Below are 16,021 nucleotides of genomic sequence, written 5' to 3'. Positions count from 1 at the left end.
AGGGGGTGGGCAGTGCCTTGGGGGGGGCCAGCTCTCTGCACCCCTTCTATTCGGCTGCTGGGGACAGAGCTGCGCCAATTAAATGCAGCCCAGAAGAAAGGCTCAAACTGCAGCTGTATAGCAATCATTTAACTTTTCTGCATGTCACTAACTAAGGAGAAGGCCCAGCAGTGTGGGACTAAGCTTTGCACATGAACTCACAGTCACTGACACCTTTGCAAAGGTCCTGGAGAAAAAGCGTTTCTGCCCTGCCTGTACTTGAAGAGCAGGGCAGCAGGAAAGAGCAGCTCTCCCAGCTTCCCCACTCGTTACTCACCACGTGGATCTTCAGGTCAATGGAGACGCGAACATGGTAGGGAACGTCGTACTCCCGCATATCCACGATGTTGTCCATCTGGTTGGCAACCTTTCTGGAGGCCCCTTCCTCGTCCGTGCTCAGGCTGCCTCCGCTCAGAGCACTGCAAGGCACAGAGCGAAGCAGCCGCCTTATTGGAGCGCACGTCTGCGGGCTCGGCTGCGAGGGACAGCCCCGCAGCACCGGTGACACCGGGCAGCAGGAGTCAGCGGCCGCACGACAAGGAGAAACGCTTCTCGCTGGACAGGCGGCACGCACGGCCCTTCCGCTGCCTGGGAGTTCACCTCTTCTGTTCTGAGCTGTGTCTGCTCAGCGGTACACGCAGACAAAACACACACCTGCCTGCGTAATGAAGGTTCTTACACCATTGGATTCATACATATGGTAACGAGTCTAAACATAATGAGGGCAACCTGGGAAGCACTCTGAACAGGGATGGTATGCCTTCCAGGTGAGCAGGGAGCACTCATCTGGCTTGATTCTTCCTCAAATTTCAGCTGAAATCAGACTTCTGGGTCAGGAAACCAAAGAGAGGAGTGAATTTTTAATGTGTATATTCTGGTTGACTTTAAAAACAAAGTTTCTTATTTTTTTCTGCCTGCTTCCAATCTTGTAAACAAGTACCTGTTTTTTTATTCCAATAGAAAGTATTTGTTGGGCTTTTTTCCCCTTTAGCCACTGCTAGAAGTAAGGTTGCACAGTACCTCTCAGCATCCTTTCTCGGGGGACAGGGACTCTCTGACCGGCAGACAGAGGTACCACCACAGCACAGCACATCCCTGAGGCTCTGGGGCCTCTTGGTGAGCAGCACTGAGCTGGAAGAACCATCTCGGAGATGGGTGGCAGAGAGGAATAGCTGGGGTCAGATCCCAGGCAGGGCAGCACCTCTCTGAGCACAGTTAAGAAATAATCAAGGGACCCTATTAACACGAGGGACCAATTGGCTGCCCTAAGGAGAGCTCCCACCTCGACAGCATGGACGTGTAGACATCGCTCGCCTGGTCTCGCTCTTTGTTTTTCCTCACAGCAGGAGAGATCTCCTTCCGCACCTTCACCAAGTCCTCCACCGTGTTGAAGGACAGCTTGATGTAGTTCCTCTTCAGGCCCACCAAGTGGTTTGGCTGCAAAGCAGCAAGACAACGCCAGCTCAGAGGGGATGAGCAGTGAGTGATGGACACCATAAGAGTGGGAGGGGAAGGCAGACTAGACTGATGAAGGTGGCAAAATTGGCCAAGACCAACATGCCAACGGGCAGGAGAGTCAAGCACTAAGATGTGGGCACATCAGGGAAGAGCATAAGAGCTGCACAGCAAGGGCCCAGGCAGCCCTGCTGCCCATGCAGGCAGGACCATGAGCAGGATTCACCGAGAAAGAGGAGGAAAAGCAGGCCAAGGATGAGCAGCACCCCCTCCTGTGGTACCCTCTCCTCTTCCAATCATTCTTTAATTCCTGCAGTTAAACATTTTGAACATGCTGTGAGTCAGCTGATGTGCTCAAGGAGAGGAATGTACTTCCTACCAATAAGCAATTAGCCATAACTAACCTGCTGCTGCTAAGCACCACAAGCAGCCCTGGGAGACTGAAGTCAAGCACGCTCTTTCCCTTCACTACCCAGTCGCTTCCTAATTCACTAGCATTGTGCAAGATCAAAAAAAAAAATGCTACTCGAGAGCACAGAGGGCAGAAGAATACAGACCAGGTCTAAGTCTTCTTTAGGGACAGTTTCCAGCTTTGCAATCTTCCCTTGGAACTTCTTGGAGAGGAATGAGGACACTTCTCGCTCGCAGCCCTGCCAAGAGACCCCGGGGCTGAGCAGTGCAGCTCTGTCCCTTGGGAGAAGGCGGTTCCAAAGCAGAATGCCCAGGAGGCCTTGAGGTCCCCAGGGACCTGCTGTGCCCTTCCCTGGGGACCTCAGCCCCCTCAGGGTCCCCTTCTCACCTTCTGAGTGGCGATGTAGAAGTAGGGCTTGTAGGGCAGGGCCACCTAGGAGAGAGCAGATGGGTCACAGCAGCGGGCCCCCTTGTGGGACCCTGCACCTCATCCAGCCCCCCCAGGGACCCACCTTGAAACGGTTCCCGTCCTCCTGGATGAAGTAGTAATCCACGGCGCTCACCGACCGCCGGTCCTCGTCCAGCACCTCCGTCTGCCCACGGACAACACGGACTCAGCAGGATCCCTCCATGAGACCCCCCCCGGGCCCTACCAGGGTCCCTCTATAGGATCTCCCTACCGGGGGCCTCCCCGAGCTACTCTCCCGTGCCCCGACGGTTGGCTGCTCGTCCCCCACCCCGGCCGGTCCGTACCGGGTGCATGTTGATGAGCCAGCCCGTCCGCTCGCCGGGCTCCGCTGGCCGCTCGAAGCCGAACAGCGCGTCCAGCCGGTCCGTGCGCTGCGATCGTTCTAGGCGGTTGAGAGCGGACAGTGCGGGGCCATCGTCCCTGCCAGACGCCGGGCCGTCAGGCCCCGCCGCCGGCTCCCGGGGCCCGCCCGCCCGCCGGCCCCGTCGCGCTGCCTCGGGGTCTCCGCCACCGCCGCCCCGCAGCGCCATCCCCGGTCCGGTCCGGTCCGGCCCGGCTCGGCTCGGCTCGGCTCAGCTCAGCTCAGCTCAGCTCAGCACGTCCCGCCGCCGCGGAAGGAATATCCCGCGCTTCACCCGGTTCCCGCGAGAGGGAACCCCGCCCCCCCCGATGAGAGAACCAATCAGAGAACAATCCAACCTCCCCCGCGGCACCTCCAGCCAATGGTGGAGAGAAGCGCCCCGCCTCTCAGCCGGTGGCCACGCCCCCGCCAGGCCGGGCCCGGCAGCGGTCGCGGCTTTGCCGGTTGCGGAAGCGCCCGGGCCGAGCGGGAGAGGCGTTCCCGCCGCTCCAGGTCTGCGGTGGCGGCAGCTGCTGCCACTCCGGGCTGCAAACCTGACAGCCCCTCGGTGGAAGAGCGGTACAGGGCACTGTGCGTGTGTGCAGAGCCGTAAGGGCATGGCCACCTCCCATACCCCTCACTGGGACCCCCCTGCCTGGGCACTTGGACGCAGGGAGCCAGAGACCCTGCGCAGGGTGGGGATATGGCTGCTGCTTTCCCCTTGTGGGTTCAGCCAGCAGCGAAGCCGAGCACATGTCCCAGACACACACGTGTACACACAGACACAGGACACACAGGCACAGAACACACAGACGGCCACGGGCAAGGCGCTGCCATCATCAGCACCCCCACGCAGGACCCACATCACACCCCAGCCCTGTCCCCTCCTCTCGTGGTGGCAGAGGTGGGAGGTCACTAGCGCGGCACAGACGCACTTGAGGTTTCCCCAGGCACCGATGTGGCCCCTCTGTCCCGCCAGCTCCCTGACCTGGACCCCAGCCCTCAGACCCACCCCACGGGCCCTTGAGTCACCAGCTGCTCCAGCTTGAATTTTGCTGGTGAATGCACAGGAGCAGCTCCTGCACACCTGGTTTTGGGGGATACTCTCGCCCCCACCAGACGCACAGGCAGTGCCAGACAGTCCAGCTCCAGCTGCATGGAGCCCTCATTCGCCTCACTCCAGTCCCCCAGTAGCTAGTTTTGGGGACACCATTCCCCAAAGACCCCCACTCCCTCTCGTAGGTGACACCTGAGCCCCTGACACACACGCGGGTCTCACCAGTTACCGGCACGTGGTCCTTGAAGCACAAGGGGCAGAGAGGATGGTGACGCAGAGAAATAGTTAAGAAAACATTTAATGAGAAATATAAATATAGGACTGACTGTGGTGACCAGGCACAGGGCTCAGCCAGACCGGGCCCGGTTTCTACCTGAGTGGCCCCTGTTCTTCACCTTCCTGCCCGCCCCCACTTTGTTCCTCCTGGTTCCCTGGCAGATGCGCTCCCACCCCACCCGAGAGCAACAGAAGCCTCCATGCTGATGGACCCTTATGGCCATGCACACGCCCCTCGGTCGACAGACAAGGCCTTTGACCAATGAGGCACCTTGGTTGAGAGAAGCTTCGGGACAACTCCCATCATTGGCCACAGCTCAGATTCCACTAGGGTGTAAATGGAGCTGCTGAACCCCCTTTGAGTTGCTGTGCAGTGGGGATGCGGTTGAAGACTCTCCTCCTTGGACTGGCCGTCTAAGGAATGTCCCCTGGGGATTGAGACACCTCAGCCACCTGGTAAGCGATCATCTGGGTGCCCCTGAGAGTCCTCACTGTGACACAGAATGGGAAGATGTGCAATTTGAATTGTTCCTCTAGAGTTTTGGGATCTGATCCCCTTGAGTTTGAGTCGGTTGTATAGTATTTGAACTCCTGACTGGTATGTGAACCTGTGCTGTAGAGTGTTATCAGAGTGCTGAATAATTTTGGAGAGACCCCGTTTGTAGTTGATTTCTGCTAAGCAGCTCTGGTTAGAATAAAGTCTATTCAGAGCTTGTTCCTGGCCTAAGTTGTTTTTTGGGGTGCCCCAGTGACGTGTTCCCACAGGTCCATACCCATACCCCTCCAGGGTCTCCCTGGTTCACACACTCAGCAGTTGCAAAGCCCAGGCTGATCCACCTGGAAGGGCCAGTCCCAGTGTGCTTTCTGGATAGCCCATCAATTAGTGTGAGCAGTGATATTTGGTCCCCTTCACTGCCCCCTTGTCAGCTGGCAGTCAGGTCTGTGTCCGTGCATATTCCCAGCTTCCTTCTTTTCGTATTATCCCTGGTCCTCGACCCTTAAGGGAACAGAGACAGACTCTTGTAGCATGTTTCTGCAGCGATGTGCTCTCCAGGTGTGCAAGAGAAGGAACAAATATAAAGCAATACTCAAGTGTCCTTTCCACTCAACAACACCATTGGTTCACATCAGCACCCGTGGCTTGCTGTGTCTTGCGCATGAGAACAAGGCTGTGCCGACAGCTGTGCGTGGAAATGCAGCTCCCCTCTTCCAGCTGCCAGGGGTGTCCCTGGACACTGAGGATGGGGAGGCTGAGCTGGAGGTCGCCATTGTGATGGAAGCTCCTGTGCTGGCAGCTGCCTGCAGCTTCTGGAGAGGCCGAGCCCTGTCTCAGGGAGCAGACAGGTCTGAGGTATTGGCACTGGCTTAGGAACCAAGGTCTCTTGTTCCAGCAGCTTCTCACCAGTGGTTGGCGTGACGCTGGTTGTCCACCGCTGGCAACCAGAAGGCTTCTTGTTGCTTTGCACCATGGATTTTCCCTTGAAAGATCAGGATTCATGTGCTGGTAAACCTGACTGCCCTTCCGTTGCTCCTCCAAGCTGAACAATGGCAACAAAAGCAGTCTGCTGTCCTTGGCCTAGGTGGACTTCTCCAGGTCTGCGACGAGGTAGGGGTCTTTTATCTGGAGGATCTGATAGAGCTGCTCCTGGGCCTTCGGCCCTTTCTTCTTAACTAGGTCCAGCAAAACTCGGTTCTTCCTCTTATTTGTATCTAGACCTTGCAACTCCTCTTCTTCATCGCTGTTGATGACGTTTGCATCCCGTAAGTATTGCAGAATGATGGGGAGCTGCCTCATCCTCGAGCAAAGCTCAGTCTGGTGCTTCTTCACAAAGGCTGCACCTAGCAGACACCAAGCCCAAGTTACTGTGCTGCATGCGGCCAGGCAGCCGCAGGTCAGTGCCACACTGCGGTACGTGGAACCCTAAGCCAGCAGACACCATGGCTGTGCACCCTGTCCCACAGCCACATGTCTGCATCCCTCCACCAGAACGGATGGGCACCGGCTGCAGCAGCAGTGGGAGCGCTGGAGGGAAAGCAAGGAAGGGGGTAGGAGCGTGAAGTCAGAGCTGGGGGAGGTGAGGTGGGTGGCAGCCCCATTCAGCTGCCAGAAACTGTCCCCTCTGGGATTCCTACAGTGTCTGGGTGTGAAGTTGGGGCCACTGCCCTGCAAGGTGTGAAGCTGCTAACTCAGAGCACAGGTCGCTCAAAGCTCTGAAATCTCACAGGACTGCAAGCAGCTTGTAAAGAAACAGAGCCTGGAAAGGCAGGCGATGGCAGCGGGTGCCGAGCAAGCCGTGGGTTGGCGCAGTGGGTGCCCGTCCTCTCCTGCCAAGCCCCCACCCAGTCCTCCTACATGAGGCTGGAGTGGGCACCCAGAGGGCAACTCCCTGTAGAATGACAGGATGGTTTGGGTTGAAAGGACCTTCAAAGATCACCCAGTCCAACGCCCCACCATGGACAGGGTCATCTTTCATCAGATGAGGTAGCTCAGAGCTCCATCCAGCCTGACCCGGAACGCTTCCAATGATGGGGCCTCCACAATTTCTTTGTGGAGCCTGTTCCAGTGTCTCAGCATCCTCAGTATAACAAATTTCTTCGTTTGTCCCATCCAAACTTGCCCTCTTTCAATTTAAAGGCATTGCCCCTTGTCCTGTCCTTGCCCTTGTCTGCCACCCAACTCTCCTGATGATCTTGAGCAGGTTGTAGGCCAGTGTGGTGACTCCACATGCATGGCAAGAAAGAAGACTAAGGCTAAGATGTCCAAGTTTGCATGGATCTGAGCCAGTCCTGTCTGCCTCGACCTGCATCTTGGGTGCCTGGCTGTCGTTTTGGATCGGACCTTTCATTAGTAAGATGAGATGCAAGAGGTAATGATGAAGTGCTGTGGTCCTGGAGAAATTAGGCTGGGATAACAGCTGCCGAACTGCTGGGCAGCATGTTGTTGAAGCAAGTGGAAAGCAAAGCTCCTTGGTCAGAAACTCCTGGAGCTGCAGTCCCCTCTGCCAAGGCCCGGCTGCAGGCTCCTGCGCTGGGGCGTCTCTCCTGTGGAGAACCCTCCCGCTCGGCACAGGGGCTGAAAGGCCCCGAGCTGCCTGTACGGGATGCAGCAGCTCTACCACTTAGCAGAAATACAAAAAACTATTGTTTATGGACTGTGGACTGTGGCAGCTGCAGCTCGTTCTCTGTAAGAACAGCTTGCCTGTCGCCAAAGTTGGCAAACCAGTTTTAAGGGTCACCTGCACTATGCCACTTCGCCCACCACATGGCACGGAGCATGCAGCCAGCAACGTGGGGATAAAAGACTGGGGTTGCAGCTTTCAAGGCTTTTTGCCTAGAAACTATCAAAAGGATGGGCAAAGAGACTGATATCTGCTTAAAACCAGAGGATGTTGAGCTCCAAAAAATTGATTCAGACTCTCAAACACTGTACTGACCTGAAATGGTCTTGGAGGCACGGGCAAGAAGCTTAATGTCACCTGAAAGAAAAGAGAGAGATCACTGCATGTCCCGTCACTGAGATCATAGAATCATGGAATCATAGAATGTCCTGAGTTGGCAGGGACCCAGACCGATCATCGAGTCCATCTCGTGTCCCTGCACAGGACAAGCCCACAGTTCATACTGTGTGTCTGAGGACATTGTCCAATAGCTGCTTGAACACTGTCAGGCTTGGGGCCACGTGAAGTTAATGGCATGTGTGGTGTCTGCTGAGCCAAGCAGGCAGCAGCTGAGCAGAGAGATGTGGAGATTAGGAACGTGCTGCTCTGGAGCTGGGTGCACCTCTGACCCCCCAGGAGACACAAGAAGACAAGGCTTGGCACCTGCCCTCACTAACGCTGCTGCTTCTGCCTCCTTCAAGTGACAGGACAAGAGGAAATGGTTTCAAGTTGCGCTGAGGGAGGTTTAGATTGGATATTAGGAAAAAATTCTTCCTAGAAAGGGCTGTTGGGCATTGGAACAGGCTGCTCAGGGCAGTGGTGGAGTCACCGTCCCTGGAGGGGTGTAAAAGGTGTTTAGAAGAGGTTCCTGGGGACATGGTTTAGTACCACATTTAGGTTACGATTGGACTCGATGATCTTGAGGGTCTCTTCAAAATGATTCTATGATTCTGTGAGCATCGGCTGTCCTGACCGAAGTTCTGCATGAGACCCAGGTCAGTACAGTCAGCCCTAGAGCAGAGTAGCTGCAAGCAATGGCCTCTGGGTGCCACAAGAGAGCAGTGCCCGCTCCACCAGCAGGATCCCTGCGAGCCGCAATCCTGACGCAGCTGGGAGCAGAGATGCGACTTGAAGGCAGACAGTGGTCCATCTGGCCTTGCCCTGACCTGTGAGCTCTGGGTGTTGTTTTACACACTGGAGTCACACCCAGGAAAATGTGGGAGACAAGTGCTGCCTGGAAAACTATTTTTTAAGACCCTGATATTCACCACAATTTTGGTATTCTCCATCCCTCCTCTGCATTGCACAGTGGTTGCACAGGTAAGGCTGTGGGTGTCTGTTATGTTAATGGACTTCAAAGAATAGGTCAGATTTCTGTGCAAACCATAGCCAAGAGAACAGAGCGACCCTGCTAGCACTGTCATGCTCTCTTCATCTGCAACATCTGAAACTCCACGTTAAACCTGAAGCTCTGGACTGCTGACACTGGGGTGTCCTTTCAGGTCCCTGCTCTGCAGCAGCCAGTTGCTGCATACGCAGGGTTTGCTTTCCCTGCAGGATGCCTGGACAACCGTGACCACACAATGTGTGAGGTCTGCTCGGGTGGTGTGGTACCCCTGCTTTTGAGAAGGTGAGAGAGCCCCCAGGTGGACCTGCTGTTCCTACCTGATCTCAGTGATGCCCTCCAGACCTCGGTGTCATTGCGTGTGTCCGTCATAAGGAAACTCATTTCCTCAACCATGTTCCTGATGTAGATCTCAACAAAGAGCTGCTGTTCTTTTGGACTCTTGTAGCAAAATGGCAATTCTGTCTGCAAAAGTAAGAAGCAAGCTGAGTCTGTCTCTCCATGGGGAGCTGCAGTGAATTCACATACATCATCCTGTGTTTTCTGGCCATACCAGCAAGAGGAACGACAAGGCAAGATGCACATGTCAGGGCTTTGCTCTGCTGCCGATGTCACAAATTGTGGTTGGAAGGGACCCCTGGAGTGTCTTACCTGACCTGCCTCTCAAAGATGGGCCAGTGTCCAGTCTGGATGTGCTCAGCTGGGTGTTCGTCTAGCTGAGTACGGAGAAGCTCAAAGAGCAGAGATTCACCCCCTTCTGACTTTCTCTGACAGCTGCATCTCCACTGAGTGATGAAAGATTCTATAAGATTGAACCTGAACTTCCCAGGTTGCAACTTACGGCTTTTAGCACTTTTATCTGACATTGCCGAGAGCTTGGCTCTGTTGTCTTTACAACCGCTCGTCAAGGTAGAGTCCCCAGCTGCTACCTGGTCATTTGGGAGGTGGGAAAACCAAACGCTACCTTGTTATTCATGTGTTTAAGACTATCTGTCAATTAAGCTGGAGACCCCCCTTTGGGGCTTTGGGGTGGGCTCTGTGCTCTTTTTGGGGATGTGTATCATGAGACACTTCTGCCAGTTGTAACCGGTACAGCTCCCTGCACCTCTGGCTCTGAGACCAAGTGACACAGATTCTGGTAGCAGAACATGGCTGAGGACAGACACGTCTTGTATTTACTGCTTCATTGAAGAAAAACGAAAAAGGAACAGTCGCACTTACATTAGGTGTTATCTCTACGAAACTCGTACTGGTCACCCGATAAGAGCAACCAAAGAACAGAGGATTAAATGGAGGAGGTTTGGGAATAAGCTTTGAATTCCAGTTCTGTTCTTGTTCCTCAACGGCCTGTAAACATCAAGTGTCAGTTTTAGAAGAGGAAAAAAGAACGCGCTGTGAACTGCAGGCAGCCCTTGGAAAGTCAAGAGGAGAAGAGAGCGACCCGGTGAGAACAGACCATGGGGCGCGTGTGCAGGCAGCGCTGTGCTTCAGGGGCCAGGCAGCTCCGCTGGGCGCAGGCAGGAGCGTGGGCAGGCGCTGCGCTGTGGCTCTGGGAGAGAGGGCAAGGGCTTGTGCACAGCAGAACGGCTGGTACGCAGCCACCTATTGCTGTGCCTGGCAGCGGCCAGCAATGCCTGCATCTGCTCTGTGCTGCAGAGCACCCTGTGCCACGGCTTCGGCTGTGCCAGGACAGGCTGTCCCAGCCGAAAATATGGAGAGTGATTCCTGGAGCGTCTGAGGAAGAGGAGAGTGGGGGAGGCAGGAGCAAGGATGCTCCTCCTGTGGGAGATGGGGGCACAGGACTGTATGTAAACCAGAGTGTGGTGGCAGAACAGTGGAGGCATCTCTGGCTATCAAACCCAGTCCCTGGTGCTGCAGCCACCCAGATAACATCCATTTTTAACACAGGCTCACTCTGCCTTACCTGCCTCACAGAGTTGTCATCTGGGATGAGGTAGAGGTGAAGAGTTGTGTCTGCAGCACTGAGCTGGTGGAAGATCAGCACCAAGGAGTGCATAGGGAATGAATTTAAGGTTGAACGTAACCTCCTCCAAAGCACCCCGAGCAGTGAGAAGCTGGGATTCTCCAGGACAGCAGAGAAGGCAGTCAGTCTCGTTGGTCTCTGCAGGGTCATCTTCCCAGATTCAAAATGGGCAATGAAGCACGGGTTGGTATCTATGTCTTCTGCAAGAGACAGAAAAGGTAGCAAGGTTCTGTTTGTTCACCCTGACAACTTATCAGTCTGCCTCCTTCTCTTGGAGACTTTAGCATCAGGAAGAAGACAAGTGCACACGTAGGATGACATGCTTTGCTGTTGGTCCCATGCGTGCCCTGGTCTCCTGGGTTTAGCAGAGTGTCACAGGCCTTTGGCATTGCTCCTGTGGGCTCAGAAAACTGCAAATCTGAAGGTGGCCGCTTGGGCCTGTGAAGATTGTCAGACTGCACCCCTGCAGCATCCTGTGTGCGAGCATCACACCAACACGTACCGGCGAGGCAGACGGTCGCTGTGTGACCAGTCACTCTAGCTTTTGATCACCAGAGCAGCCTGAACAACCCAAGGTGCCCTCCCGAGGCGTCAGCGGGTCAGAGAGCTCTGCTGATTCCCAGTCACTGGGATTGTCTCTGGAGCACTCTTTGCTATTAACCTGACAGATTAATACAATTACAGCATTTTACATAGCATGGCTGTGTCAGTGAAGAGTGCGTAGAGCCACTTTTTGGCCAGCATGGCTGCACTTGCCAGGCCCTGGGCGGGACATGGAACCCAGTGACAAGAAATGGCTCAGTTTTGGAAGAGGACACGAAATGGGCAGGAAGAGTCCCTCGGCCAGCACAGCCAGGGCCTGTGTCAGAGCCCCCAGCACGGGGCACTGGGACTCGTCTGTGTGCCCGGCAGCCCAGCACCTTCTCTGCTCATTAGCAGCGGCTCATTAAGAGTAGTGCAGGGCACAGGACCCAGATCCAGGCCTTGTGGCTTCTCCTGCTGCCTGGGTGAAAATGGACAATTTCAATCTACTTATCCTCCTGCCCAGGCCAGCTCTCACCTAGTCCATCCCACCACGGGGTGGTCCAGCCTATGGGTGGGCGCAGCCGGCCGGCTCATGTCCCGCTGGAGCAGAGCAGGGGTGGCCATTGGTATCCACAGCAGCCACAGGGGCAAAGGGCTGAGAAACTCTCCAGGGGAGCCCAGGGGCTGATCTGCAGCTGGGCTGGATAGTGCCCAGGGGTTATCATGGCAGCTGGGAGGAGAGGTGGGTGAGGAGGGGCAGGTGATGTGCAGCAGGAGCTGGGGAACGGATCACTGCGAAGGCTTGAGAGAAAGTGGGGAAAGGATGAAGGACCCAAAGCAAAGCAGAGGAATACGAGGGAGTACAGGGGACCTTGGAGGGAAGGGAGAACTTGGCCCTGTCTGGACAGACATCTCTCTCCAAGGAGCCAGAGACGTCCCTGAGCAGATGGTGGCTTTGGAAACGCGGGTCCCTGCGGCTGCTGTACCTGCCAGGCAGATGAAATGGGGGAGACGCACCGCCCGCACGACGCCGGGCTGCACCGCGATGTGGAACAGGGGTCCGGCGGGCACCCACGTTTCCTGGTCATCCCTGCTTAGGTGCCGCGTCCAGGTGGCGTATCTGTAGGTGACGGTCACTGCTGACTTCACCTCGAAGCCGAGGCCCGTGATGGAGCACTGGAAGACGCCTTCACCGGGGAGGTGTGCTCTGCAGGTGGGAGGAATGACAGGCTCATGTCACCTGGCACAGGGCTTTGGAAGGTGCTCCCGCTACTCCCAACAGCTCTTACTGGTACATGTGCTTCCCAGAGGCTCGGGTGATCTTTGGTGTCACTTCTGGAAGTACCTGCAACACAGGTTTGAAGGCAGACTCAGGCTCCCAGCTGAGAGCCAGGGCCAGTCCCTGCTGTGCCATTTCCCCTGGCAAAGCCCTTACCTCCCCCATGCAGCTCCTGCAGGTTCCCTGCGGTGATGAGCCCGGGTTCATCGACAGAAAGCTCGCCTGGAGACAGAACACAGGGGAAAGCGCTGACAAGCTGTCTTTGTCCCCTCCAGCCGTGCTTGCACGCTGTGCCCGGCTGGCCTGCCCGCAGGGAGAGGGCCCTGTCCTGGGACCAGGGGCAGCACCCACCGGCTCCTGCCCCCACAGCGGTTCTGCAGAGGCGATGGGCAGCACCGGACCCTCCATGCTCAGGACCGGCTGTGAGCCCCTGCACTGCAGCCGTGCCTTCCTCCCCAGCCCCGCAGTGCTCCTCACCGCGGCACAACAGCCTCAGGCACGCTGTCCCGCCAGAACTCACCTCTGCGCCCCCCGAGGCCTCAGCTGGCAGAGATTCATGAGGGTCTGCCACCAACTTCCATGGATCTAAGTTTTTGAATGGAACAACAGGAAGACATTGTCATTTTTGGCTCAAGTTTGGGAAAAGAAGCCATCCGCAAGCAGGTTTCACCCAACCTTCCTGATCCCATTAGCCACACTGGTCCCCTTGTGTGGCTCCTACATCTACCGCACCTTTGACATTATCCTGCATGAATCATGGCAGGGGTTTGCTCACCAACATGCCGTGGCTTGATGTCCATCCCTTGAAAATATACAGGTCCAAGAGATTCGTACCGGGGCCCGGCCTTACCTGGAAGTCGACTTTCGACAGGTAAGCTACTGCCACCTCGCACTGCAACAGCAACACAAAGCAGAGCAGAGCTCAGGAGCCTGGTCGTGTCCAGAGGAGTATCCCTTCCTCTGCCCATCTTCTCCCAAGTCTTGATGCCTTTGCTAAGAAAGCTGTTCCTGCGGGTCTGAGCCCACTCACACCAAGCTGCTGGGCACCAGGAATCCCACCCAGGAGGGCAGCGCACTGCGGGGCTGAGGACACGCTCCAGTGCACACTTCTGAATCCCTCCCGTCTGCCGTACAGAGACCAGATTCCTTGCTCAGCTTCCAGAATCAAAGGGCTTCCTCACCCTCCTGCCAGGTGCCTCCCTGGGCCCTCACCTTTCTGCCAGCTTGCAGTGCCAGCGTGCTCCTGCAGCTCCCTGGTGCACACACGGCTGCAGCCGCCTTGCCCCTTCCCTCCTGCCCGCAGTCCTGGCCAGGTCCTCTCCTTGGGAGACACCCGATCTGCACCCGCTGCACCTCTCCCACCTCCAGACAGATCCTCTCGCACCTCCCTCCAGCCCCCTGTACTTACATCTTCTTACACAGAGCACCGTGCAGTCAGGTTTGATTTCATAGGATCGCAGAGTCAGGTCCTGATTCATATATTGTTGATTCCAGATCACAAATGCCGTTTCAGGGCCCAGGGAGGAGTCCTGTGCGCTCAGCTTGACCTGAAAGTCCCGCACGGTGTCATCTAGAGACACTTGCACTGCAAGATTTTGGCCAGTCAAAGTCTTCACGAAGATGCGGAACTCTGCAGGGCTGTCGGCCGTGGGCTGCTGCTCCGCCATGGCGCCTCTTTCAGCCGTTACACTGGATCCGAGGCTCTGGCTCCGTCACTTCCCCAGAAATCGAAAGCACCGGGTGACGTCAGGGCTGAGCAGCTGCCAAAGCTCCTTCACGCCTCAGCCCAGTGCTTCTCCTCCCGCCCGCAGCCCCTGCCTGCTCGGTCTCTCTCCCTGCCTGCACCGGGCTCTCTGCCCTGGGCTGCTGCTTCCACACAACCTCTGTCCCTTGTTATCTTCTCCCCCACCAGGCTCGTGTTCCAGCCTTTCCTTCTCCGGGGAAGGCTGTGCAGGGCTGTGCAGCCAAGGGCAGAGCTTTTTGCCAAGGGCCAGGGCAGCAGAGTCTTGGATCCAGGCTGGCAAGCAGGTCTGGGATTGGCACAGAGTCCCCCGCTGGTTCATTGGTCACCGCAGCACCTGCCGTTCCCCCTCTCCCCAGCACACCCCTGTCCCCCCTTTCGTGCCAGCCCTGACCGGCTGGGGAGGATGCGGCTCTGCCTGCCCCGGGCTGCGGGGGACCAGCCTGTCCCCATCTCCACTGCAGTGGCGGGGGGGGCAGTTAGTTTGGGGGTGGTGGGATGTGCAGGGCTGCAGGTTGCCAGCTCCCTGACCACTGCAGGGCTGCAGGGAGCCGAGGGTGGGCAGCACGGTGGGCAGGTGGCTGGCACGGCTGGCATGGCCCTGTCAACCCCCAGGGAGACAGCGCTGTCCCCCTTGGGGCAGACTCACAGTCCTAGGATGCTTGAGCACCCTGTCTCCCACCCCAGGGTGCCCATGCAGTCCAGGAGCCAGGCAGGAGGGGCAGGACCTGCCAGCGACATTCAGGGCACCCTCTGCCCTGGCAGACGGGCAGCAAGGACATTTCAGTGCCTGACCCTGCAGACCGCGCAGAGCCCAGTGCGGGAGCGGAGTCAGGGTGAGGGACTCAGTGCCCGGAGCCCAGGGCTGCACTCCAAGCAATGATGATGAGCCACACACTGACCAGCAGCTCTGCAGTATTCATAGGGAAGGGAGGACCCACGGCCACCTCTCGGGACTGGGCTGCTGACGTGCCCTGTCCTCACCGGTGCTGGCCCTGGCCCAGTCACGCCATTGCAGGCAGAGCCACGTCCAGCGCTGTTCCTGGGACAGAGCAGCCGCACGGTGCTGCTGGTGACACATCCCTGCCCTGGAGACACGTGCTCGGCCCTGTAGGGTGCAGTGAAACAGCCCCAACTCTTGTACGCTCATCATTTCAGCGGAGCCTGAGTGTCCGTGGCCTGCCGATAGAGCTTGCTGTTGGGAGAACTCCCTGCAAAGCAATTTTTCAATTCCTTCCAAGGCCAAATCCTTGCTGTTTGCTTGGCAGCTATGTGTCAGTGCTTTTGCAAACCAGAGTTCCAAAATCCTGCGTGCCGGGTATGGAAACGGAAGTGGCTGTCAGCCGCCATGGGTTTCTGCTGCCAGGTGCAGTGTCCCGTGGGATGAGCTGTGCACCGAGCCCCAGGCAGGTACAGCACCATGTGTGGGGATGCTCCTGCTCCGCTGCCTGCAGATGTACCCAGTGCTCCTGCTGTCATTTCTCCTGCTCTAAAACCGAGGCAGCTCCAGCAGGACCCACAGTCCCTCTTGCAAGGCTGTGGAGGGATGTGGCTTCCTGGAGCTCCTGCGTCTGCAGGCTCCATCTGAGGGTAGTTCTATAACAGCAGCGAAATCTGCAGCTGAGCAGCCCAGTTAAGCCTCGTGTCTCATTGGGAGCAGGGAGCAAGGACCTAAAGCTGTGTATGAGATGGCAGTGAACCAGCTGGACAACCTCGCAGATTCATATAATCAGAGTCTCTAAGACAGCCGCGACCCAAGAGAACCTGTATGTGGGGGAGAAAAAGCCTTCCTCTGTATCCAGGGTTGTCTCAGAAGTCATAGAAGGAAAAGAAAAGATGTATTTGGGGCACGCAGTAAGAAAAGGCACACAGAGATGCTGAAAGTCTGCCAAACAGGGTATGATGGAGAAGGAAATGAGTGGAGTGGGGAGCAGAGGAACGT

The 16,021-nt window shown here is 56.7% G+C and overlaps 2 protein-coding genes across 7 annotated transcripts in view; both read right to left on the bottom strand.

Annotated features, from left to right (window-relative positions):
- POLE (DNA polymerase epsilon, catalytic subunit) overlaps positions 1–2,983 on the bottom strand; it is a 29,947-nt gene extending 26,964 nt beyond the window's left edge. For 2 of the 3 annotated variants that reach the window (XM_065851559.2, XM_065851560.2), the window contains exons 1-6: positions 2,659–2,983; positions 2,418–2,498; positions 2,294–2,338; positions 2,052–2,144; positions 1,322–1,476; positions 317–458 (exon numbers count right to left, since the gene is read on the bottom strand). In XM_065851559.2, the coding sequence (XP_065707631.1) occupies positions 317–458; positions 1,322–1,476; positions 2,052–2,144; positions 2,294–2,338; positions 2,418–2,498; positions 2,659–2,904 (762 nt within the window). In that variant the 5' untranslated portion in view covers positions 2,905–2,983. The remainder of the gene's footprint in view (positions 1–316; positions 459–1,321; positions 1,477–2,051; positions 2,145–2,293; positions 2,339–2,417; positions 2,499–2,658) is intronic. The other variant, XM_065851558.2, reaches the window with a different exon arrangement.
- Positions 2,984–4,051: 1,068 nt separating this feature from the next.
- LOC136109290 (caspase recruitment domain-containing protein 8-like) lies at positions 4,052–14,047 on the bottom strand. Of its 4 annotated transcripts, none has more exons than XM_065851841.2 (11): positions 13,747–14,047; positions 13,114–13,230; positions 12,859–12,923; positions 12,495–12,560; positions 12,349–12,404; positions 12,046–12,266; positions 10,475–10,734; positions 9,772–9,897; positions 8,871–9,015; positions 7,482–7,523; positions 4,052–5,886 (listed from the first exon to the last, which is right to left on the bottom strand). In XM_065851841.2, the coding sequence occupies exons 1-11, from the start codon at positions 14,003–14,005 to the stop codon at positions 5,624–5,626; spliced, it is 1,620 nt and encodes a 539-aa protein (XP_065707913.1). In that variant the 5' UTR covers positions 14,006–14,047; the 3' UTR covers positions 4,052–5,623. The 4 variants fall into 4 exon arrangements, with proteins under 4 accessions (XP_065707913.1, XP_071672060.1, XP_071672059.1 ...); XM_071815959.1 differs by having other exon boundaries at positions 13,189–13,230; XM_071815958.1 differs by lacking the exon at positions 7,482–7,523.
- Positions 14,048–16,021: the final 1,974 nt, after the last annotated feature.

This window comes from Patagioenas fasciata, chromosome 17 (assembly GCF_037038585.1).
Source record: "Patagioenas fasciata isolate bPatFas1 chromosome 17, bPatFas1.hap1, whole genome shotgun sequence".
NCBI lineage: Eukaryota > Metazoa > Chordata > Aves > Columbiformes > Columbidae > Patagioenas > Patagioenas fasciata.
Note: the sequence above shows the minus strand (reverse complement) of the source record. Positions and strands in the feature narration are given on the sequence as shown.

What these genes read in the sequence shown, in the direction of transcription:
- LOC136109290 (XM_065851841.2), bottom strand. Translation starts at nt 14,005, where the DNA reads ATGGCGGAGCAGCAGCCCACGGCCGACAGCCCTGCAGAGTTCCGCATC. An exon ending in TCTGGGAAGCACATGTACCA is followed by an intron (nt 12,267 to 12,348) that starts GTAAGAGCTGTT and finishes TCCCACCTGCAG; the next exon opens with AGCACACCTCCCCGGTGAAG. An exon ending in CCATTTCATCTGCCTGGCAG is followed by an intron (nt 10,735 to 12,045) that starts GTACAGCAGCCG and finishes TGTCTCTTGCAG; the next exon opens with AAGACATAGATACCAACCCG.